The 26,348-nt window shown below is 39.2% G+C and overlaps 1 protein-coding gene across 1 annotated transcript in view; it reads left to right on the forward strand.

Moving 5' to 3' along the window:
• The window catches only part of LOC140729061 (uncharacterized), a 124,284-nt gene that overhangs the window by 77,624 nt on the left and 20,312 nt on the right, over nt 1-26,348 (forward strand). Inside the window, exons 12-13 of the mRNA XM_073048342.1 lie at nt 22,049-23,093; nt 23,303-23,391. Coding sequence (XP_072904443.1) covers nt 22,049-23,093; nt 23,303-23,391 — 1,134 coding nt within the window. The remainder of the gene's footprint in view (nt 1-22,048; nt 23,094-23,302; nt 23,392-26,348) is intronic.

A 26,348-nucleotide genomic window follows, 5' to 3' on the forward strand; every position in this document is an offset into this window, starting at 1 on the left:
AGAGGGGTTTCCATAAACATCCCCTTCTTTATTGTTGTTTCAGCCCAGCATGAACACAGATGAGATGGCTGAAGCCTCTGTCTTGTCTAGGACAAGAGGGTATGACTTCAGGATTGAAGCATGTCCATTTAGAACAGAAAGACTGTGAAATTACTTTAGTCAGAGGGTGGTAAATCTGGAATTTGTTGCCACGAATGGCTGTGGAGGCCAAGACATTGGGTGCATTTAAGGCAGAGATTGATAGGTTATTGATTAGCCAGGGCATCAAAGGGTATGGGGAGAAGGCAGGGTAGTTGGGATGACTGGAAGAATTATATCAGCCATGATCGAATGGCAGAGCAGACTCGATGGGCCAAATGGCCTACTTCTGCTCCTATATCTTATGGTGTTAAGTAGCAGGTGAATGGACTATCTCTGACCTGTGTGAAATCAATTGAGGGCAAATGTACGGGCCCTAATAACATCTCAGCTGCAGTGTTCAAATGTAGCGCTCCAGCGTCAGCAGCAGGACCAAATATAGATTGAATATCAAGATGTGGAAAATCCCTCAGATATTTCCTGTCAAATCAATTCAAATTCAATTGGATAATAAAACCACTATTTTTGGTAGATTCAGTTTTAAACATAGTAATGTAAGGTGTCATCAATGGGGTTATAAAGCAACATACATTCACCCGTAAGACTTGGGTTTTGGGATCTCACTATTCGAGACCTCATTGTAGCCTTGGTCCATTAGCATGCTTTAAAGTATAGAAGAAATAAGTGAATTTCAAAGCTCCAGTGGCAGTGCTTATCTTTAATTAAGGGTCCCTATATGATCAAATGCAATATATAAGTGCTTGGAGAAAATGGAAGTCAGTGGGAACTGGGTGGAAAACCATTCATTGACTCTCCCCAAGATAGTTATGATTGTTGCAAACCAATCATATCAGCCGTTGAATATAACTGCAGTTCATTAGGTCAGTATTATTGATCAAACATCAGTTGTTTCAGGGATAATCTTGGTTCTGTTGTAAAGTCATACCATTGTTAGTGATTGAGATTGTTTAGTTTCAGTTTGCATTTCTGAGTTTTGAGCATGTACCCACGTGCAACATGACCCAGAAAACAATCAGAGTTCTGCTAAGTGTTCGTCAGTTATCATTGTCATTGAGAGACAGCCTATCTATCTCAATATTCAATGACTTCACCATCCCTTAATCTCCAGTTATCAAAATTCCCAAAATTTAAATGGGCCAGCCAGATAAATACTGTGGCTACAAGTACAGGTTAAGAACTGTATTTTCTGTGACAAGTGATTTGCCAAAATATCTCCACCATCTACAAGCAAATTTGCTCACATGAATGTAGCTGCTGGAGCTCTCATTATATAGCCAATGACTAGGACAATGCATCATGCTTAACTGGCATCCCATCTCATTTACCCTAAATATTCACTACAGCAGTGGTTCAACAAAAGTTTGCAATGAAGGTTTGGGACCTGGAAGTTTCATTCTTGATGTGCTTCAGTACAGAAGTGCTATCAGTCTGAAATATTGAGTCCTGAAACTGTACATTCAACTTGTTCCTCCTATATGTGTCTATAGGGCTTGTCATCGTAGCAGCAATGAGCTCCCTATGAGGGATGGAAACTGACTTTACTGGAGCTGCCCTAGATTTTCCCATGGTAAAAGCACTGTGCACCTGAGAGCATATGTTGTGCAACAATAGGTAGGTCAGGGGACGTCACGTGATGACGTAGGATCGAGACGCTGGAACCCAGCTCTCCCGTAAAAAGTTAATAAATTAATGTCTAAATGAAGAAAAGTTAGTCAGTATCTTCTAAAAGTTACTTATAAACTACTCCGGACTGTGTCAAGCAATGCCTCAAAGAAGGAAGATGAAGAAAACTAATACCGGGAAGATTACGCAAGTTGGAACAAGAGCGGGGCCCACGTCTGCCGAGGAACCGCGGTCTCAGGTACGTTGTGCCACCGGCGAGGCGGAACAAGAGACCGCGGCAACAATGGCCATTCCTGAAGGGAAGGGTCATCGTGAATTGCGCAAACCCGAAGGACGGAGCATGCGTAAACGGGAGCAACAAGAACTACAAAGCCCAGCTACCACTGCAACTGAAAGTGACAGTGAATCGGAGGGAGAGTCAAATGTCTCGGAAAGATCAGATGAAGAAGAAGCTAAAAGTCCTTCTAGAAATATAGAAAAGACTTTGAGGCAAATAATGCGTAAATTAGACACATTAAAAATAATCAAAAAAGACTCGAAAAAAAAATGACCAAAATGGAGATTATGCTTGATAAAATGACAAAGAGACAGGAAAAAATGGAAAAAAGAATTACGGACTTGGAAACTACAACGGAGGACATGGTTGAAAGAATGGACAAAATAGAAAATGAAAATGCTGCTTGGGCATCAGAAAGAAAACAATTTATGGAACAAATTGATAAGCTTGAAAATTTCAGTAGACGAAATAATATTAAAATTGTTGGACTTAAAGAAGATATAGAAGGAGAAGACCCGATAAATTTTTTTCAAAAATGGATCCCTGAAAAGTTGGAAATGGAAGGAGAAATTCCAATTGAGATCGAAAGGGCTCATAGATCCTTAAGGCCAAGACCTCGAGCTGATCAAAACCCACGATCAATTTTGATAAAATGCTTACGATACCAAGACAAAGAAAAGATCCTGAAGGCTGCTGCCCAAAGTGCCAAAAATAGAAACGGGCCATTGATGATAGCAGGAAAACCAGTCCTTTTTTACCCTGATATAAGTCACAACCTGTTGAAGAGGAAGAAGGAATTTAACCCAGTGAAAAAAGCCTTATGGGTAAAGGGTTACAAATTTACAATGCGTCATCCAGCAACACTGATAATTTTTTTGGAGGAAGGAAAAATTTTTTTTCCCGATTATCGAAAAGCGGAGGAGTTTGTTCAAGATCTTCCATCTATTCGCTATGAAGATAGACCCAACAAACAGAATTGATGGACATTTATGGATATTATAGAAAAGGGGAGCAAAATTTTAGAAATACTAAATGAGAATGGTATTTCTTTTTTTTTCTCTTCTTATACATATACATTTTTGTGTTGCGGGGGGGCTGGGGAGCTTTGGATCGGTTACTGCGGGATTCACGTGTGTAATCATGGCGGTTGCCATGACCCGTACAGCAGAGGGGGGTAATGTTGTGTTATTTTTCCACAACATTAGTAGGGGGGTATTTTGTTTTTTTCTTAATATTTTAATTTTCTTCTATCTTTTAGCCTGGATGATTGGTGGGGACACACATAGCAACACGGAGATTTTTATAAAGATTTCCCAAGATACCATGAAAGTGGAAAGATTAGGTATTATTATAGATTGGAATAATATAATAAAAAAATAATGACTAATCTACTAAACTTTTTAAGTTTTAATGTTAATGGGCTTAATGGGCCAGTAAAAAGAAAAAGAATTTTAACATATATTAAAAAAATGAAAACAGATATAGCTTTTTTACAAGAAACTCATTTAACAGACACAGAACACCAGAAATTAAAAAGAGACTGGGTTGGAAATGTTATTGCAGCTTCATTTAATTCAAAGGCGAGAGGAGTTGTAATTTTGGTTAACAAAAATCTACCAATTAAAATACAAAACATATTAATTGAATCGGCGGGGAGATATCTAATTATACACTGTCAAATTTTTTCAGAACTATGGACCCTTATGAACATTTATGCACCAAATGAAAATGATGTAAAATTCATACAGGAGGTCTTTTTGAATTTGGCCAACGCACATGATAAAATATTAATAGGTGGAGATTTTAATTTTTGTCTAGATCCAGCTTTAGATAGATCAACAAAGGTTGTTACAAAATCAAAAGCAGTAAAATTAACTCTATCATTGATGAAAGACTTAAATCTGATTGATATATGGAGAAGAATTAATCCAAAAGAAAGAGATTATTCATTTTATTCAAATAGACATAAAACATACTCAAGGATAGACTTTTTCCTATTATCAACAAATATTCAAGATAGAGTGAAAAATGTGGAATATAAAGCAAGAATACTGTCAGATCATTCTCCTTTAATAATGACAATGATAATGACAGATAAAGAGGAATCAGTTTATAGGTGGAGATTTAATTCAATATTATTAAAACGTCAAGACTTTTGTGATTTTATGAAAAAACAGATTCAGTTCTTTTTAGATATAAATTCACATTCAGTTGATGATAAATTTATAGTGTGGGAAGCAATGAAGGCATACTTGAGAGGTCAGATAATAAGTTATACTTCTAAAATTAAGAAGGAATATATGATAGAAATAGATCAATTGGAAAAAGAGATTACGAAATTAGAAAAAGAATCCCAAAGAAATATGACAGAAGAAAAACGAAGACAACTCATTAACAAGAAGTTACAATATAATACGCTCCAAACATATCGAACGGAAAAAGCAATTATGAGAACTAAACAAAGATATTATGAACTAGGTGAAAGATCACATAAAGTTCTTGCATGGCAGCTAAAAACAGACCAGACTTCTAAAACAATAAATGCAATTCGAACAAGAGTAAATAAACTTACTTATAAACCTTTAGAAATTAATGAAGCTTTTAAGAATTTTTACTCTGAGTTGTACAAATCAGAATCACAAAATGACAATGTCAAGATAGAAAGGTTTCTATCACAAATAACTCTTCCAAAATTAAATACGGAAGAACAGAAGGGATTAGATATGCCTTTTACATTGAAAGAGGTCGAAGAAGCCCTAGGATCACTTCAAAGTAATAAATCTCCAGGAGAAGATGGTTTTCCGCCTGAATTCTATAAAAAGTTTAAAGATTTATTAATTCCTCCTCTTATGGAGTTAATACGCCAAGCGGAAAGAACGCATAAACTTCCAGAATCCTTTTCGACAGCCATTTTAATAGTATTGCCAAAAAAAGATAGAGATCCTTTAAAGCCATCATCATATAGACCGATTTCTTTATTAAATACTGATTATAAAATAATAGCAAAAATCTTATCTAATAGATTATCTAAATGCTTACCAAAATTAGTACATATGGATCAAACAGGATTTATTAAAAATAGACAATCAGCAGATAATGTAACTCGCTTATTTAGTATAATTCATTTAGCGCAGAAGAGGGAGGAAATGAGCGTGGCAGTTGCTTTAGATGCAGAAAAAGCATTTGATAGATTGGAGTGGGATTTTTTATTTAAGGTTTTGGAAAAATACGGATTAGGAGTATCCTTTATAAAATGGATTAAAACCTTAAATACTAATCCCAAAGCTAAAGTAGTGACAAATGGTCAAATTTCAACACCATTTCAGTTAACAAGGTCAACTAGGCAAGGTTGTCCATTATCACCTGCTTTATTTGTGTTGGCGATAGAGCCATTAGCTGAACTGATCAGAATGGACCCAGATATTAAGGGTTTTAGAGTTAACCAAGAAGAATACAAGATCAACTTATTTGCTGATGATGTTCTACTTTATCTAACAAACCCATTGCAATCGTTGCGTAAATTATCCTATAGATTAGAAGAATATGGGAAAGTATCAGGTTACAAAATAAATTGGGACAAAAGTGAAATTTTACCTCTTACTAAAGGAGACTATAATCAATGTCGATCAATAACCCAGTTTAGATGGCCGGCAAATGGTATAAAATATTTAGGTATAAGAGTCGATAATGATATAAAGAACATATACAAATTAAATTATTTACCATTATTGAAAAAAATTCAAGAAGATCTTGATAAATGGATGGTATTACCAATAACATTAGTAGGTAGAGTAAATACCATAAAAATGAATATATTCCCTAGATTACAATACTTATTTCAATCACTACCAATACAATTACCCCAGAAGTTTTTTCAAGAGCTGAATAAATATGTGAGGAAGTTTCTTTGGAAAGGTAAGATGTCAAGAATATCGTTGGAAAAATTGACATGGAAATTTGAGCTAGGAGGGTTACAACTTCCAAATTTTAAGAATTATTATGAAGCAAATCAACTTAGATTTATTGCATCCTTTTTTGAGAAAGACAAACCGGCGTGGATCAGAATAGAACTAGATAAAATAGGAGAAAACATACCAGAAGACTTTATATATAAAAGGGAATCTAAATGGATACGGGAAAAGAAAGAATCTCCTATATTAAAACATTTGATTGATTTATGGAATAAGATAAATGTTGACGATGAGACAAAGAAATCCTTATTAGCAAAGAGATCTTTAATCCAAAATAGACTTATTCCTTTTACAATGGATAATCAACTTTTATATAATTGGTTTCAAAAAGGGATTAGATATATAGGAGATTGTTTTGAAGGAGGTATATTAATGTCATTTGATCAATTAAAGAATAAATATAAAGTATCAAACAACACTCTTTTTTGCTACTTTCAACTAAGGGCTTATTTAAGAGAAAAGCTAGGTCAAACAATGTTACTACCGAAACTCAATGAAATAGAAACTTTAATTCAAAAAGGAAAGATTAAAAAATTTATCTCTTGTATGTATAATTTGATTCAAAAACAGGCAATTAAACAAGGAGTCCATAAGTCAAGACAAAAATGGGAAAGTGATTTGAATATCAAAATTGAAGAAAAAAACTGGTCAAGACTATGTCTTGAGAGTATGACAAATACAATAAACGTTCGATTAAGATTAGTGCAATACAATTTTTTACATCAACTATATATTACACAAAAAATAAACAAATTAAACCCAAATCTATCTGATCAGTGTTTTCGATGTAACCAAGAAATTGGTACTTTATTACATTCTACTTGGTCTTGCTCCAAAATTCAACCTTTTTGGACAAATTTAAGAGTTTTACTGGAACAAATCATTGGAATACAACTTCCACACAACCCAACATTACTTTTACTAGGTAATATTGAAGGGATAAAACCGATATCCAGATTGAATAAATATCAGAAAGAATTTATAAAAATTGCATCGGCAGTAGCCAAAAAAGCTATTGCAGTGACTTGGAAATCGGATACATATCTAAGTATAGATCGTTGGAAGAACGAAATTTATGGCTGTATTCCACTTGAAAAAATCACTTACAATTTAAGAGATAAATATGAAACATTTTTGAAAATTTGGCGCCCTTATTTACAAAAGACAGGATTAAATATATAGGTGCTCCGAAGATGAAATAATTGGTTACTTGGGGAAAGAAATAAATGCATACACTAAAGTTATTACGAACTCCGTGGAGCGTGTGGGGATCTTCCAATATCCAGGCATTCCTTTTTTTTTTCTCTTTTTTTTTAGGGATGTTAGGGGGGAGGGGTTAAGGGGAGGGGGGCTGGGTAACATTTTTTTTTCTCATACACTTTTATTTTGTAACTATTTGAAAACAATAAAAAATGTTTTAAAAAAAAACAATAGGTAGGTCACTGCTGCATATCCGGCTTTGCTCACATCTGTAAAGTGGTGTTACTGTGCATCAGTAACTTCTGCAAAATCCAGGTGTTTCAAATATCTAACAACCTTGAAGATTTCCAACTGGCAGAGTTATTTCAGTCAGTTTGTCCACTCATGAGCAACTCATGTTGGTATAGTGCCATTCTAGCCAAGCTCTTTCTTACATAGATCTTGTAGGATCTTCTTAGCAGATAGCACCACCACACTCAAGATTCCTCAAGAATCATTGATGTAACTAACTGTGGAGAGGATCCCTATTCTGGTGAGTAATCCATCTTGGATCATGATTTTAAACTTGACAGTGTCAGACTCGCAAAGGACATTGACACAAGGCAGTCACATAGAAGCAATGCAAAACCTCATCCACTGTCTCGCAGATGAACCGTCCTTCATTATATTCTGTGCACTTCCTCAGAGTGAAGTTGGCACAACTCAGTGAAGAAGTTGCTCCAAAGAGATGTGCCACCATTCTAAAGTCCTTGGCTGAGGTTACCATCAGGCCACCAGAGAAATCTTAGCAGATCTGCATCTTCTGCTGGTACTGTAACCTGGTGAAACATTGATTCAGTATTTGCCATGATCACCACTGGTTCTTTTCAAAATCTGATTATGACTCCATTCAGTGAGCTAGTAAGATCTGCTCCCTGTAAAAGCTGAGCATTAAGTTGCATAAAAGTCACACTGAAAAGATGCTCCACTGTCACACAAAACATGAAGCTGCTTTTTCTGGTGTGGTAAACACCATGATGTGGAATATATCAGTCATTCCCATCAGTGCACGCCAGATCCTCTACTGGCACTCTTTCAGCATAACCTTCAGGGATGACATCCTTCGTGAAAGATGTAGTAGTCCAAGGTGGCGCTGATGACCATTGGTAACATTCTGTGGGCTGCAGAAAATAGTTCTAAAAATTCTTTTAAATATACCTCTTGAATTACTTTCACTGCAATATGCAACATGTAATTTGCCTCTAAGCAATGGATTTTAAAATTAACTCAATGATCTTCATATCTCACGATTATTTGAAGGGCTTGGCAAACCAGACATGAACGACACCTTTAAGAGGTTGAAGGTTAATCGCTATGGATGAAAGCAAGGCGGGGGGCGGGGGTACTCCAAGCCATGGTGAAACAAAGAGGGATGCGTCCTCCTTTACCCAGCATTTTGGTGGCAAATGTACAGTTACTGGAGAACAAAGTTGAGGACCTGAGGGCAAGCCTGCTGTGTCAGAGACAACTGAAAGTATGCTTGATAGAAACATGGCTTTCTCTGGATATGTCAGATATAGTGATCAAACCCGAAGGCTTCTCAATTTACAGAATGAACTAAGCTGCTGATTTAGGAAAGCAAAAGGTGGAGGTGTGTGTTTTATGATAACCTCTCGTTGGTGCTCCAATGTGATAGTTTTGTTACTGGATTGCTTTGAGTCAATGAATTGAGCTGTGATCAAGCACTCAACTGGGGATCCCAGTGAATGCACCATGGTTACAGACTTTATTAAAAACAGCTGCAGATGAGTGTATCCCCACTAAATCATTCAGAACTAATCAATAAGCTCCAAGACCTTGGTCTAAATACTATCTTGTGCAATTGGATCATGGATTTCCTCACTTGTAGATCCCAGTCAGTTCAGATTGGCAGCATCTCCTCCGCGATCTTCATCAGTACAGGTATACCACAAGGCTATGTGCTTAATCCCCTGCCCTATTTGCTTTACACTTATGACTGTGTGGCTAAGCATAGCTCCACTGCTATATTCAAGTTTGCTTATGACACCACTGTTGTAGGCCAAATCAAAGGTAGTGATGAATCAACATATAGGAGGGAGATTAAAAAATTTGGCTGAGAGGTATCATAACAACAACTTCTCACTCAATGTCAGCAAGACCAAGGAACTAATTATAGACCAGGAGAAAGAAATCCGAGGTCCATGTGCTACTCCTCAACGGATGATCAGAGTTGGAAAGGGCCAGTAACTTTAAATTCCAAGGTGTTACTCTTTCAGAAAGAATGAAAGTATGTTCATCGACTATAGCTTAGCATTTAACACCATCATTCCCACAATCCTGATTGAGAAGTTACAGAACCTTTGCCTCTGTACCACCCTCTGCAATTGGATCCTTGACTTCCTAACCGGAGACCACATTCTGTGCAGATTGGTGACAATATCTTCGCCTTGCTGACGAACAGCACTGGTGCACCTCAGGAGTGTATGCTTAGCCCATGACTCTATCCCCTTGACTGTGTGGCTAGGCATAGCTTGAATACCACCTATAAATTTGCTGATGATACAACCATTTTTGATAGAATCTCTGATGGAGACAAAACAGTGTACAGGAGCGAGATATGCCAACTAGTGGAGTGGAGTTGCAGCAACAACCTTGCACTCAACGTCAGAAAGACAAAAGAGCTGATTGTGGACTTCAGGAAGGGTAAGACAAAGGAACACATACCAATTCTCATAGAGGGATCAGAAGTGGAGAGATTGAGCAGTTTCAAGTTCCTAGGTGTCAAGATCTCTGAGGACCTAATCTGGTCCCAACATATCACTGCAGCTACAAAGAAGGCAAGACAGTGGCTATACTTTATTAGGAATTTGAAGAGATTTGGTATGTCAACAAAAACACTCAAAAACTTCTATAGATGTACCGTGCAGAGTGTTCTGACAGGCTACGTCACTGTCTGGTATGGGGGAGTTACTGCACGGGACCGAAAGAAGCTGCAGAGGGTCATAAATTTAGTCAGCTCCATCTTGGGTACTAGCCTACAAAGTAGGACACTCAAACCTGCTGCACAGGTTGACTGTGTGGTTAAGAAAGCATATGGTGCATTGACCTTCATCAATTGTGGGATTGAGTTTAGGAGCCGAGAGGTAATGTTGCAGCTATGTAGGACCCTGGTGAGACCGCACTTGGAGTACTGTGCTCAGTTCTGGTCATCTCACTATAGGATGGATGTGAAAACCATAGAAAGGGTGCAGAGGAGATTTACAAGGGTATTGCCTGGATTGGGGAGCATGCCTTATAAGAATAGGTTGAATTAACTCGGCCTTTTCTCCTTGGAGCGATGGAGGATGAGAGGTGACCTGATAGAGGTGTACAAGATGATGAGAGGCATTGATTGTGTGGATAGTCAGAGGCTTTTTTCGCAGGGCTGAAATGGCTAGCAAGAGAGGGCACAGTTTTAAGGTGCTTGGAAGTAGGTACAGAGGAGACGTCAGGGGTAAGTTTTTTTTTATGCAGAGAGTTGTGAGTGTGTGGAATGGGCTGCCAGTTACGGTGGTGGAGGCAGATACATAGGGTCTTTGAAGAGACTTTGCGACATGTACATGGAGCTCAGAAAAATAGAGGGCTATGGGTAACCCTAGGTAATTTCTAAGATAGGGACATGTTTGGTTCAGCTTTGTGGGCCAAAGGGCCTGTATTGTGCTGTAGGGTTTCTATGTTTCTAAAGCACCCAGGATACCTTCAAGGAGTGGTGATTCAGATTCTTACTTCCTTTTGAGTTTGCAGAGATTAGACATGACATCTCAAACTTTATCAAACTTCTATAGATGTGTTGTGGGCTGCATCACAGCCTGGTATGGAAACACCAATGCCCTTGAAAAGAAAATCCTATAAAAAGTATTGAATTCGACCCTATGCATGAAAATGAATCTCAGGGTTGTATGTGGTGACATATATGTACTTTGATAATAAAATTTACTTTGAACTTTAGTCAGTGTGAAATGACAAATTCTTCTTAAAATTCTTCCTTGGATTTAGAGCACACTGTGTGGTAAACTATGTGTATACCTGTCTGGACACGCCCCCTGCTGACTGCTCCTGTGGCTCCTCCCACAGACCCCTGTATAAAGGCGATTGGAGGCACGGCTCCTTCCTCAGTCTCCAGGATGTTGTGGTCACTTCTGCTGCTAATAAAAGCCTATCGTTCGCCTCCTGTCTCCGAGAGTTATTGATGGTGCATCACACTGTTCTGCAGCCTTCCTGTTATTTGGCGCATTAACCTCCTCCTTTCTCAAAGGTAAACTTATCTGGTGGTGGTCGTCCACCAGTTTTGCAGAATTTGTAACCAGCTTCATGAACTTGTTTTCTTTTGAAAAACCAGTTTGTTGACCCTGAATGCATTCATGGAAGTCTGCCTTAAACCGCCACTGCCAAAGCTCATCCATGTTCAAAGCAGAGATTTTGATAACTTGTAAATTGTCAGCTCTGGTTGCGCACAGTCTCTTCCATCACCATTGTCTCCTTTCAGTGGTCCATTCACAGTCCAACCCAACATTATTCTAATTGCATAACGTCCATTATTAACACTGTGAATCACTTGCAATGACTGATACTGTAGGCACATTCATCCCTATCAGCAGCTTAATTTCTGAATCAGTTCCAGCTGAGACCATCCCTGGCAATCCTTCTGATGTGGAATGTACCCTCCATGGACAGGCATTCTTTCCTCTGCATAGATATTAGGTCAAAGTTTCTCAACTGGGCTTCCGTGAGAGATTGTGATTTTAAAAAAACTTCATTTTTTGAACTTTGCGTGATGTGCGATACTAGCTCTTGCAGTGGTGGGCAGTGATTGAACAGCCCTGTTAGCAATCTTGAGGTCTCAGCAGTGTGGCAATGTGTAGTAGGGCTGTGTTTATTTGCTTGAGTCCATTCTCAGTTTTTATCATGAGATAAGGGAGGCCGTTGATAATTGGTGAGCACTGTAATGCATGGAGGAGAGGACAGTAGGCTGATAAATGGTGAGCTCTGTATTGCACAGAGGGAGGATGGTAGGCTGATGAGAAGCGTGAAGTGTGTTTTCCGAACATTGAATGGACTTGTTCAACTTAGGCTGCGACGTCAGCCTCTCCCTTCTGAATTACCTACACCAACTTCCCTGTACACACCGCCGACTGTAGATGGGAGCGAACAAACTCTATCAGTGTCGTAGAAAATTGAAGGGATTTTTTAATTCTAAAGACGGTTCAGAGTGGTAAGATTTGAAGAGGAGGTGTGAGATGAAAAAGGAGGAATCTAGGCCTAGGCTTATGGACAATTCTAATATAGTTAATTATGAAGAATTACAATCTTCTGAGTCATTTCACTGTATTAGTGCAACAATGGACACAAAAAGTCTGTATTTTTTTTATTACAAAACTGTATAAGTTTATATACACACCAAATACACAAAGCACAAACATTAAGTATTTACAAAACTGAGTAAGTTCAAATGAAAATACGATTACTGCTGTCTATAAAACAGTCAATTCCCTCAGATCCATCGCTTTTAGAAATCACCCACTGTACCCACTGTGACTGTGTGGGTCCCCCTCCAAGGACAGCCGGGCACAAACATATCCTTGGAGGAGGGGTAGGCAGTCAGTCCACTGCCTAAACCTGTGAATGGCCATCTTAGCCAGGCCTAGTAGCAAGCCCACCAGTGGATCCTCCTCACTCCTGCCTCCTTCTGTACTGAGTGCCCATACATAAGGAGTGTGGGGCTGAAGTGCAACCAGAACCTGAGGAGCAGCCCTTTCATATACTTAAACAGGGGCTGCAAACTCTCACATTCCATATAAGAGTGGTATACTGCTCCTTCCAGCAACAGATTGGACAGGTGGACGGGGTGTCAGTGAACCTACTTAAAAACCTGTTGCACGGTGCTGCCCTATGCAACACTTTCCACGCCAGGTCCCCATTGTATATCGGAAGGACCCCTGAATAAAGAGATTTCCACTGTGGACCTCCTCCACTGCCAAATAGTAAAACAGACTTCCAAGGTAAGGAAGTGAAAGGTGTACACAGCAGCCTGTACAAGAAATGATATGGAGCATCATGGAAGGGCAAGGCGGGCATCCCTGTGAGATGTACCAAATGTAGGGCTCTCTCCCACGTGGTATCCAAGGCCTGGGTCCAACAGGCAATTCCGGCCAATTAGGTGATGGTGCAGCCAGATCTTTTCTCTCCTTCATAGTGAGAGCACCACCCCCTACCGGCATGGGAGCACCCTGTCTGGATAAGACTCCATACCCTCAACAGCTTTTGGTAAGAGCATGACAGTTCCCTCAAAGTGGTGCGGCTGATGCTGTCCGCTGGAAGCCGTGTCCCCAGTGGCGAAAGTGTGCCGTCAGCACATGCCATTTCTGAGAGTGGTCACTTCCAATCATTGAGGACTGACTGCTCTCTGATTGGAAGACTCAGTTCCATAGCAGAAACCCTATGCTTCCTGTTGCCCCAGAAGTCCACCAGCTTATTCTGGGTCCTGGAGACAAAAGCAGTGGGTGGGACTGAAATAATCAGCCGGTACCATATCTTTACAATGAAAGCTGCTTATCGATGGGTTTTACATGGACTGGTGATCCAAGTTGTCCCATTCTATTGTGCCTTGCCTATGGCAAACAACTTAGAAATGTAGCAATGGCTCCAGCAAAATTGAAAAGACACTTACCTATAAATCACAGCCATATGACATGTATGATTATTTTAAATGACTATTGAAATCTCAAAACAAACAGATTAAAGCTTTTGAAAATAAAGTCACAGACAGTAAAAAGCCTCGGGAAGCAAGTAAATTAGTAGCTTTAAGACCAGTTCACTTGAGAATGTTAAAAAGCTGTGTGAAAACCTAGACAAAAAGCGCACCAATCTCCTACACACAGAAATCCAGTGGCTTAGCAAAGGAAGAGTTCTCAAAAGGTGTTTGAGCTGAAAGGTGAATTGTAGGAGTACTTTAAAGAATATAGTAGGCCAGATTTTGCTAAGTGCTTCGAAGATGAAGAATCCATGCAGAAATTAGTCAACTTAACAGACATTTTTCATCAAAGGCTAACTTTGAGGAGATGCGCAGGGATTTAGAGAGAGTGGATTGGGTCAAGTTGTTTTATGGGAAGGATGTAATAGAGAAATGGAGGTCATTTAAGGGTGAAATTATGAGGGTACAGAATCTTTATGTTCCTGTTCGGTTGAAAGGAAAGGTTAAAGGTTTGAAAGCGCCATGGTTTTCAAGGGATATTAGAAACTTGGTTCGAAAAAAGAGGGATGTCTACAATAGATATAGGCAGCATGGAGTAAAAGAATTGCTCGAGGAATATAAAGAATGTAAAAGGAAACAAGAAAGAGATTAGAAAAGCTAAAAAGTTACGAGTTTGGTTTGGCAAATAAGGTGGAAGTAAATCCGAAAGGCTTCTACAGTTATATTAAAAGCAAGAGGATAGTGAGGGATAAAATTGGTCCCTTAGAGAATCAGGGTGGTCAGCTATGTGTGGAGCCGAGGGAGATGGGAGAGATTTTGAACAATTTCTTCTCTTCGGTATTCACTAAGGAGAAGGATATTGAATGGTGTAAGGTGTGGGAAACAAGTAAGGAAGTTATGGAACCTATGACAATTAAAGAGGTGGAAGTACTGGCGCTTTTAAGAAATTTAAAAGTGGATAAATCTCCGGGTCCTGACTGGATATTCCCCAGGACCTTGAGGGAAGTTTGTGTAGAGATAGCAGGAGCTCTGACGGAGATCTTTCAGATGTCATTAGAAATGGGGATTGTGCCGGAGGATTGGCGTATTGCTCATGTGGTTCCATTGTTTAAAAAGGGTTCTAGAAGTAAGCCTGGCAATTATAGACCTGTCAGTTTGACATCAGTGGTGGGTAAATTAATGGAAAGTATTCTTAGAGATAGTATTTATAATTATCTGGATAGACAGGATCTGATTAGGAGTAGCCAGCATGGATTTGTGCGTGGAAGGTCATGTTTGACAAACCTTATTGAATTTTTTGAAGTAGTTACGAGGAATGTTGACGAGGGTAAGGCAGTGGATGTAGTCTATATGGACTTCAGCAAGGCCTTTGACAAAGTTCCACATGGAAGGTTAGTTAAGAAGGTTCAGTTGTTAGGTATTAATGCTGGAGTAATAAAATGGATTCAACAGTGGCTAGATGGGAGATGCCAGAGAGTAGTGGTGGATAATTGTTTATCAGGATGGAGGCCGGTGACTAGCGGGGTGCCTCAGGGATCTGTTTTGGGCCTAATGTTGTTTGTAATATACATAAATGATCTGGATGATGGGGTGGTAAATTGGATTAGTAAGTATGCTGATGATACTAAGGTAGGAGGTGTTGTGGATAATGAGGTGGGTTTTCAAAGCTTGCAGGGAGATTTATGCCGGTTAGAAGAATGGGCTGAACGTTGGCAGATGGAGTTTAATGCTGAGAAGTGTGAGGTTCTACATTTTGGCAGGAATAATCCAAATAGAACATACAGGGTAAATGGTAGGGCATTGAGGAATGCAGTGGAACAGAGAGATCTAGGAATAACAGTGCATAGTTCCCTGAAGGTGGAGTCTCATGTAGATAGGGTGGTGAAGAAGGCTTTTGGAATGCTGGCATTTATAAATCAGAGCATTGAGTACAGAAGTTGGGATGTAATGTTAAAATTGCACAAGGCATTGGTAAGGCCAAATTTGGAATATTGTGTACAGTTCTGGTCACCAAATTATAGGAAAGATATCAATAAATTAGAGAGAGTGCAGAGACGATTTACTAGGATGTTACCTGGGTTTCAGCACTTAAGTTACAGAAAAAGGTTGAACAAGTTAGGTCTCTATTCATTGGAGCGTAGAAGGTTGAGGGGGGATTTGATCGAGGTATTTAAAATGTTGAGAGGGATAGATAGAGTTGACGTGAATAGGCTGTTTCCATTGAGAGTAGGGGAGATTCAAACGAGAGGACATGAGTTGAGAGTTGGGGGCAAAAGTTTAAGGGAAACACGAGGGGGTATTTCTTTACTCAGAGAGTGATAGCTGTGTGGAATGAGCTTCCTGTAGAAGTAGTAGAGGCCAGTTCAGTTGTGTCATTTAAGGTAAAATTGGATAGGTATATGGACAGGAAAGGAGTGGAGGGTTATGGGCTGAGTGCGGGTAGGTGGGACTAGGTGAGATTAAGAGTTCGGCACGGACTAGGAGGGCTGGAATGGCCTGTTTCCGTGCTGTGATTGTTATATATGGTTATATGAACCAGTTTAACAAGTCTCTGCAAGACCCTGGAGAAAATGTTTTGACTTCAAGTGACAAGATTCCTGGATTTAAAAGGAAACTGAATCTTTGGAAAAAGTGTGCTGCAAAAGGAAATCTTGAAATTTTTCCACTGCTGTTTGGGCTTGAGAGAGAGCATGAATATCAGAAGGTCTTGAGTCTTATTGAAAACCAACTGGAAGAACTGCAGAACAAAATTGAACAGTATTTTTCCTCCCTTTCAACACGAGTATATGACTGGGTGAGGGATCCTTTATCTGAATCTTCTGTTTGGCCTGAAAACTTGACTTTGAGAGACGAGGAAGAACTTTGTGAGCTGCATGCTGATCATGTACTCAAGATGAGACTACTGACCTGGACAAGTTCTGGATTTCTGTGAAAGAAGTGTATCCTGCCATTCATAGGAAAGCAATGAACATGTTGCTGCAGCTTTCAACTTCTTACATGTGTGAGCAAGCTTTTTCTTGTTTAACAAGCATCAGGAACAGAGATAGAAATCGTTTCATTCCAGTTGAAGGTGAAATCCGTGTGGGCTTACCTCGTTCGACCCAGAATTGAGAAATTTATTATGTTTGCCTTAAGTGTTTTTATAATTTATAAAAAGGAAAGAGTAATTTCAAGAAAGGTAAGCTAAGCTTATCAACATTTTTTTTAAGAAAGGTAGGCTGAAAATTCATTCTCTAGTCAAAAGAGCATTGACAGTTGATTTTGGATTCTTATATCCACAATTTACTGATCATGCTAATGTGCCGTGAGTTCTAGATATAATAATTTTTATGCAGGGGTTCCCTGAGACCTGAAAATTATTTCAAGGGTTCCTCCAGAGCAAAAAAGTTCGAGAAAGGCTGTACCATCGGCCCTCCTTATCCGCTGATTCCTCATGCACAGATTCAACCAACCGCAGATCGGGAAAACCCGAAAGTTTTCTCTCCAGCACTCGTTGTTTGAGCATGTACAGACTATTTTTTTCTTGTCATTATTCCCTAAACAATACAGTATTGCAACTATTTACATAACATTTACATTGTATTAGGTATTATAAGTAATCTAGAAATGACTTATAAGTACAGGCAGTTCTCAGGTTATGAATGAGTACCGTTCCTGAGTCTGTCTTTGTCAGATTTGAAGTCGGAACAAGTATATCCGGTATTATTTAGCATCAGTTAGTCAAACGTTTTTCTTAGTATATAGTACATATTTTACCTTTCTATGCATATAAAACACTTAATAAATGTATGTATTTCAATAATTAAACCACTGCGTTGCTCAGTAATAATTGTAGCTTTCATCGGGGCAGGGCCTTTCACATGATCCATTAAAATTGTTCCAATAGTTGACCAACTGTAGCGTAACGCTTTTCCAATGACCGATGGCGTTTCACCTCTTTCTGATCGCTTTATTACTTCCACTTTTCTTCCACAATTTCTTTCCCCAAGCTATCAGACTCCTCAATACCCGAAGCCTGGACTGACACCTTGCCCTATTGTCCTGTTTATTATTTATTGTAATGCCTGCACTATTTTTGTGCACTTTATGCGGTCCTGTGTAGGTCTGTAGTCTAGTGTAGCTTTCTCTGTTTTTTTTTACGTAGTTCAGTCTAGTTTTTGTACTGTGTCATGTAACACCATGGTCCTGAAAAACATTGACTCATTTTTACTATGTACTGTACCAGCAGTTATGATCAAAATGACAATAAAAGTGACGACTTTATTTTCAATCATGATCGTGATTATTTTCGTGAACAGAAACACTGCAGATTCAGATCTGCACCACCAGTTCCTAATGTCCACCGCATTGAGACAGGTTAAATTAGGTCTGGGGTTCTGCTGGGTCCTAAAGACCACTGTACTGAGACAGATTAAATAAGAGACTTGAGCATCCACGTTTTTTGGTATTACGGGGGGTCCAATCCCCCGCGGATAAGGAGGGCTGACTGTAATTAAAATGCTACTTCCAAATATGCTATCTAATAATACTAAAAATAAATGAATGTGAGCATATTTTAATAGGAGTTCAAATAAGAAAAACCAACTTAAAATCCTTTGACTTAGTTTGGTAATTTGTTTGAAAACAATTTGTAAATTACACTTTTGTAAAGTTGATGGGCACTCTGCCACTCAGCAAGCAATTGACCTGTCAATCACATAGAAACTTGGTGATCATTTTACTTGTTTTCTGTTGGTGCAAGGTGTTCATTTCCGATGGTCAATAGACATAAGTAAAACTGTTTGAGTGATGTGGTTAATCAATCAGGATTTATACATTCCCAATTTGTACGCCATCTGCAAAACATCTTAATGCATATATTAAACATTACTTTCAACCGAATTCAGTTAGAAAATCCAATTCGCTGCGACTGCTGTTTGCCAGAGTCAAGGATTCTGAAACCAACTTGACAACTTGAAACCATCCTCAATTGACAAGCACGGCTTCTGCCCAAAAGCTCAGTTTCTTCAAGTAGTCCTGGTAGTTTAAGCAATTGTTTTCCTAATAGGTTAGCAGATTAGATAGAAATTCAAAAGCTGAGTAATGGATATTTTGCATCTAGTGAAGGACGTGTTGTCATGACCCCAGCCCCCTCCTTGGTGAGAATCGCAAGATCGCTATTAATTCGGGTCTTGGACCCAGGAAATGAGAGACAATGCAACGGATTTGACCATTGTTCTTAGAGACACCTGTGTGAATTGCAACTCTATAGTATGTGCCAGCTATCAGGGACATGGACACCCTCGGGCAATGTGGGGTGGGGATTGTATCACCCTACCTTGATTGACATTTACAAATCTGCCAGTCACGATAAAAAGGAGACTGCAGGAGGCAGTACCTCAGACGCACCGGAAGACACGCTAGAAATCCTGTGTCAGCGTTTTGATAGCGACAGCCGGTGGTGGGGTTCGTGTGCGTCTTTTCCTTGCCTGGGATTGGCGACCCCACAATGGAAGAATGGCTTAGCTACAGGGGAGGCCACAGATGAGCATTCCTTCCCCCAACGAGGCTCTGACAAACCGAACTCCTCCAGGTTGGAAAACCGGCCGGGTAATTGTTTCATCCCCTCTCTCTCTCTCTTTCTAACAAAAGTGCACCAACGCGACACCACAACGACGGCAGCTGGTGGAACTGCAGTGACCGCAAAAGACTTTTAGATATCCAGTAAACAATATATATCTACATTACCCCTAGACAACGATAGAGCTTATTTCTGATTGATTATTACTATACCTGTGCTTTAGATTGAGTTGTGACGACGTATATGATCTGAATGTTTTGTATTAACCATACGTTTCTGCCCCTTTATAAATAAAAACGTTTGAAGATAGTAGCATCAGGCTTCAGCAGACCTATCTATCTTTGCTGATAAGTCACCCGGTTACTGGGGAACGTAACAGTGTAAAATGCATGGTTTTTTGCTTGAATTATGCTGCTGTAAATTAGGTGTACCCTGATACTGAAACTGAATTACTCGTGTATTTGCATGACAACTGGTTGATTTATTTTTGGGTGGGGTATATTTGTAAGTGTTTGAGAATTAAGTCATGTGTTTTACAATATCTCCCCAAGCCTTTGGTGAACCTCGTGTCAATTCGAAACCTCCAGTACCTGTCAAATTTCTTGATACGGTAATGCCAAACAACAGAGGGTGGAATATTAAGTCCTAGGGTCTGTTGTGGACTGTAATTTCTTTCAAAGATTTTGCACTCTTGAGGAATAACAAATTTTATGGTACCCTGTTCAAAAACTTATGTGAGGCTTTTATTCCCCTCAAAGTTGTCGCTCGTTAAAGCTTTAAAATTAATGCTGAATGAGTCATTTAAGTTTGGAGTTCCTACATGATCAATGCATCTGATTAGCACATTGGTATTTTAGCAATCTTTTACAAATGCTAAATATAGCTAATGCCCCACTCCAGTATTAATTAGTGATGACATTTATTGTGAATAGCTGCTAATCGCATTGCTCCAAGGCATTCTGTAAGAGTGGGGGAAGCCTCATGTATTACATAAAGACTAAGCACAGACTTCCTGGACTAAAATACCTGTTTCTGTGATTTAAATTCCATGGAATTTATCACATAACAACAAATTTCTGGAAAAATAAGTCAACTTACAAATGTGCAATAGAAAGCATAAGAAATAAAGGCACAAATAGGCTTCTCTGCAGTTTAGCATGATCATGGCTGATGTTATATCTCACTGTCACATTAGCCCTATCACATTATCTATTTATTAATACTGTATATAACATTTTAAAAAATATTAATCTCCTGAGATATTGCACTTCATTGTCTAATGCCTTCATTGTTTGGTTTGTATAATTTTAGGGTCTCTTATTTTGAGTTGAACTAAATCAGTTTCAATCTTTTAGCTGAAGTTCTATCATTTTATGATAATTGTAAAAGCACCCTTCATTTCTTGAGTTCTTCCATACCATTGCTGTTAATTTGGTTCGCCTGGATTTTAAATATATATACAGTAAGTCCTTTAAGACTATGTTATCTTTGTTGCATCCCATTTTAATTTTTTTATTTATACTATTCCCCATATTGTTAACACTGTTTCAAGGTTTATAGTTAACTCCAACTATGCTTACTTCCTTTTGATGTTGTTCTTACATACAAATTATTTTATTTCTTGATTTTCTGAGCAAAGATTCTTTATCTCCATTGCCTTTATTTCGTTCTTTAATATCAAGGCTGCCTCATTCCTTTCACAAACAAAGGAAAATCTTCAGGTGCTGGAAAGCAAAGGAAAACACAATGCTGGAGTAAGTCAGGGCAGGAGGCATCTATGGAGAAAAGTAGAGTCAATGTTTCCGGTAGAGACCCTTCAGTCCTGCCGAAAGGTCTTGGCCTAAAACATCGACTACTTTTTTCCATAGATGCTGCCTGGCCTGCTGAGTTCCTCCAGCACTTTGTGTGTGTTGCTTCATTCCTTTTTCCTTTTTGCCAATCTTCTGTTCCAAACCTTGGTCATTTTGCAACCTTGTCTCAAAAATAGCTCTGAGATTATAATGGTTAATTTCTAATTGTGCCATTATTGCCATGACTACCACACACATTCCAAGTCATCAGTTTTATATTTTTAACATTTGTCTCTGTTCTTGGTCTAATTAGAAGCATATTAGTATCCCACTTATCACTGGTACTCTGTCACTACCTCACAGAGCATTGGTTCTTGGTCCTTCAATCTGAATGTTTATAGGTACAAACTCCATTTTAAGAGAAACATTTCTTTGGGCTATGAACCCTATTGGTGGTCCTGCAGCAAAGAATTACCCACAGCTCATTGTGGAGGGGCTGCCAGGGGTAAGTGGTAGGACAATTTTTTTTTGTTGAAGATGATAATTTCTGATGTATATTTCGCCTAACCCTAATAGAAAATAAACTCAATTTGAGTACTTATCTATTATCCAACATGGACTGATGTTGGATAATAGATAAGTACTCAAATTGAGTTTATTTTCTATTACAATAGAGAAAACAACTTAAAAGATAAATTTTCAATAAGCACTTTGAATATCCTGAGATGAAATTGGTAGAAAGACGGCAATTCTTGCTCTTTAATGTTATTTTCATTAATTATTGTTATTTTATTTCAGTTAACAAAGAAATGGCAAAGAAGGGAACTCAGCCAATGAAACATGGCTCTTCCAAGAAAAGTCTTCCTTCTTACCATGAACCTGAAGAGAACCCTACACGAGATAATGCTTTCAATGTACGTTTAAGGAGCCGACGCCTTATCAGACCACCGCCAAAGTGGTGGGTGGTACAGCATTCTGACAATGATTTGCAAACGGAGTTGAACACAAATTACTCACCAGAACAGGAGGCTAATTTACAAGGAAGGTCGGCGACGTTAAAGTTTGCAAAGTCACAAATGAAGAAAAAGATGGTTATGAAAACATCTTCATTTGCTCAATTGGAGACAGAAGAACATATTTCAGAGGAATACACCTCTGAGAAGGATGTTTCTGAAGATGTTTATTATCCAGATATTCCACCAGGAGATCATGTTCATAATATATCAAATAAGAAGCAAGGTAGAAAGCAAAAGTACACTTCAGCCTCAACCAAACCAAAAAAACGATTGTTTTCAGAAGCTGAAGAAGAAAAGGCCAAACCCTCTGATAGGCACCAGCGCAAAAAGCAAAAATTCCTTCAGAAACAAAAAGTTCATGATATCAATGTACATGATAAAACTGGAATGGAACAAAATGAGAATTCTGATGAACTTACAGACTCTGCTCATGTTTCTCCAACTTCAAGGGAAACTAAGCACCTTACCTCTTTATCATCAAAACCAACTAAACAAAAACCCTTCCAAAAATCTTTAGAATCTTTCAGCACTACTTCTGTTGTGAAGATTCCACAAAAACCTGCTCATGAATCTCCAGAAACTATCAGTGTTTCCTCGGGGGCCATAATGAGTCCCAGAAAGTCCAATACTAGACTGGCTAATCAACCTTGTATGAGTGCACAGGTTTCCTCATCTACTCCACATGGTGTTGCAGTGAGCACAAGAAGATATCAAAATAAGACCATTCCTTCTCAAAAGACATTAGATGAGAATGAGGAGGGTGATGAATGCACTACCCCTCTAAAAGGGAAGAGAACTTTAAAGCGAGGAGAGCTCTGTAGCGACTTGTAAGTAGGCAAACCCTTTCAAGGACTTCAATGTTATAATGAATACAGCATAATTGTCCAACTTATTCAACATTTCTTTAGCTGTTAAAGGAATGAAGGCAGAATGCCTGAGAGCTACAAAATGTTATTAATCCATCTTGTGTTAAAACAGATTTCAGTCTGTTCATAATTTTAGAAGTTTCAAATTGTATATTTTTCTTTACTTTTAGGCCTGTTTTTAATAAGAGTGGCCCAGGGCCCACTGTGAACTATCAAGAATCATCAGATGCAGGAGAAAGTAGACATATTGAGCATGAAGGTATGATAGTTAAAAGTTGAAATATGCTGAGGAAAATATAGTTTAATGTAACTTAAAAGAATCCTTTCAAAGAAATTTGTTACTAATGTTACATTTTTCTTTAATTATTTTCCGGCTCTGCGCCAAAATAGTAAATCTTTGTATCTGAATGTGAAGACATTGTCCTCTTCCCCAGGCCTTTGTACACATCAGTCCTTTATCACCAGGTTTCTTTTCCCTTTCCCACCTACTATTACCCACATATTTCTCCAAATTCATTAGCCCATCACATCTCCGGATTTAGTCCAATTGTTCCTTGTACTACGTTACTGCTGTTGTAATGAAATGATCTGTATGGATGACATGACAGTTTTTCTGCTGACCTTGGTACATGTGTCAATAATAAAGCAGTTTACCAATGTAAATCTACTTTTCTTTCCTATCAGATTCCATCATCTACAACCCTTTGATGGCCTCACTTGTCACCTCCCAGTCTCTGTTGTTGTTGTTTCTACCCTTCCCTCTTCATGGAGTGATGAGTTAAGACTTTGGTTCATAGAGGCTTTGACGAGAAGAGGCGGAGGCTGCACATAGATTTTTTTCATTAAATGTTTCTTTCTTTTGTATTGTGCAGTTAGTGAGGATGCGAGGCAGGACAGTGGAATGCTCTTCTTGCGTGATGTGGGAAGGCAGGGAGATCTCCAGTGTCCCTGAGGACTACACCTGCAAGAAGTGCATCCAGCTGCAGTTTCTCAGAGACCATGTTAAGGAATTGGAGCTGGATGAACTCTGGATCATTTGGAAGGCTGAGGGGATTGTTCGATAGGACATACAGAGAGGTAGTTACACCCAAGGTGTGGGACACAGGTAACTCAGTGACCATCAGGAGAGGAAAGGGGATAGGCAGCCTTGAAGAGTACCCCTGTGGCCGTTCCCCTGAACAACAGACATATCACTTTGGATACCATTGTGGATTGGGTGGGATGACCTAGCAGAGGAAAGCCACAGCAGTCAGGTCTCTGGCATTGTTGGTTTCTGTGGCTCAGGAGGGAAGGGAGAAGAAGAGATGAGCGATAGTGATAGGGGATTCAGTGGTTGGGGGAGCAGCCAGGGGATTCTATGGCCAAGAACAAGATTTCCCTGGATGGTGTGTTGCCTCCCGATTGTTAGGGTCCGGGACATCTTGGATGACTCCACATAATTTTTAAGTGGGAGGGTGAGGTTGTGGTCCACGTCGATACAAATGACATAGGTAAGAAGAATGATGATATCCTGCAAAGTGAGTTCAGGGAGTTAAGTGCTGAAAGTCTAAAGGCAAGGACCTCCAAGGTTGTGATCTTAAGCTTGCAACCCATGCCATGTTCTAGTGACGCCAGAAGTAGTAAGATAATCCATTTAAAAGTATGGCTAAGGAGATGGTGCAGGAGGGAGGCTAAAGAGATCATTGAGCTCTCTTCCAAGGAAGGTGGCACCTGTACATGTGGGGTGGCTTGCACCTGAACTGGAAGGGGTCTGATATTCTTGCAGGAAGATTGGCTTGTGCTGCATGGGGTTGAGGGGGTTTATACTAGAGTTGCTGGGGAATGGGAACCAGAGTGCCAAAGCATATAGTGGTGTGGTTGTGGGAAAAGATGGTGTTAAGCCTAAGACAAAGTCAGGAATTGAATGATTGCACATAATGGGACAATTTCCTTGACTAATAATGTTACCCCCTCCCCCTTTAATCCCTCCTGTTCTATCACATCTGAAACAACAGAACCCTAGAGCACCTGGAGGAAACCCACATGTTCATGGTCACGGTCACATGGTACAAACTCCTTACAGGCAGGGTGGGAGTTGAAGACAGGTCACTGGTACTGTAAAGGGTTGTGCTATCCATCATGCTACTGTGTTGCCCATGAAGACCAGTCATTTTGTTACAGTTTACCTGCAATTGAGTGAACAAAAATAATGCACTTTTTTTTTGTATAAACCCCATTCAACACAATGTTCTTGTGAACCTTTAAAACCATTGTGCTAAAATTTGACTACCTCAAAAATTGGCTATAGCTCCACCTCTGTCAGTTTCTTTTGCTTTTTGGAGGTCTCCTAGTAAGTAATGAACTGCTCAGTGGTGAGGTTCTTAGAGTGGTGAGCAGGTCTTGTGTTGATAAATTGGGAGGCAGAATAAGCTTTATTCACAAAATAATTGGAAAAAGAACCTGGCAAACTACAGTCAAATCTGTCAAAATTTGAAATGTTTCTGAATGTCCAAATTTAGAAAAGGCTAATCAAGCACTTTTGATGCATTTTGCTTATTGAATATTAAGAATATAAACACATTACAGAAAACAATCAAACACATATAATTAAAAAGTGTTATCTGACATCTTGTAGGAACTCCATGCTGGGCAGCATCTATGGAAAAGAGTAAAACAGTTGATGTTCTGGGCCAAGATGCTTCATCATTCCTGATAGATAGATAGATAGATACTTTATTCATCCCCATGGGGAAATTCAACTTTTTTTCCAATGTCCCATACACTTGTTGTAGCAAAACTAATTACATACAATACTTAACTCAGTAAAAAATATGATATGCATCTAAATCACTATCTCAAAAAGCATTAATAATAGCTTTTAAAAAGTTCTTAAGTCCTGGCGGTAGAATTGTAAAGCCTAATGGCATTGGGGAGTATTGACCTCTTCATCCTGTCTGAGGAGCATTGCATCGATAGTAACCTGTCGCTGAAACTGCTTCTCTGTCTCTGGATGGTGCTATGTAGAGGATGTTCAGAGTTATCCATAATTGACCGTAGCCTACTCAGCGCCCTTCGCTCAGCTACCGATGTTAAACCCTCCAGTACTTTGCCCACGACAGAGCCCGCCTTCCTTACCAGCTTATTAAGACGTGAGGCGTCCCTCTTCTTAATGCTTCCTCCCCAACACGCCACCATAAAGAAGAGGGCACTCTCCACAACTGACCTATAGAACATCTT

Source organism: Hemitrygon akajei, chromosome 6, assembly GCF_048418815.1.
Source record: "Hemitrygon akajei chromosome 6, sHemAka1.3, whole genome shotgun sequence".
NCBI classification, from domain to species: Eukaryota; Metazoa; Chordata; class Chondrichthyes; order Myliobatiformes; family Dasyatidae; genus Hemitrygon; species Hemitrygon akajei.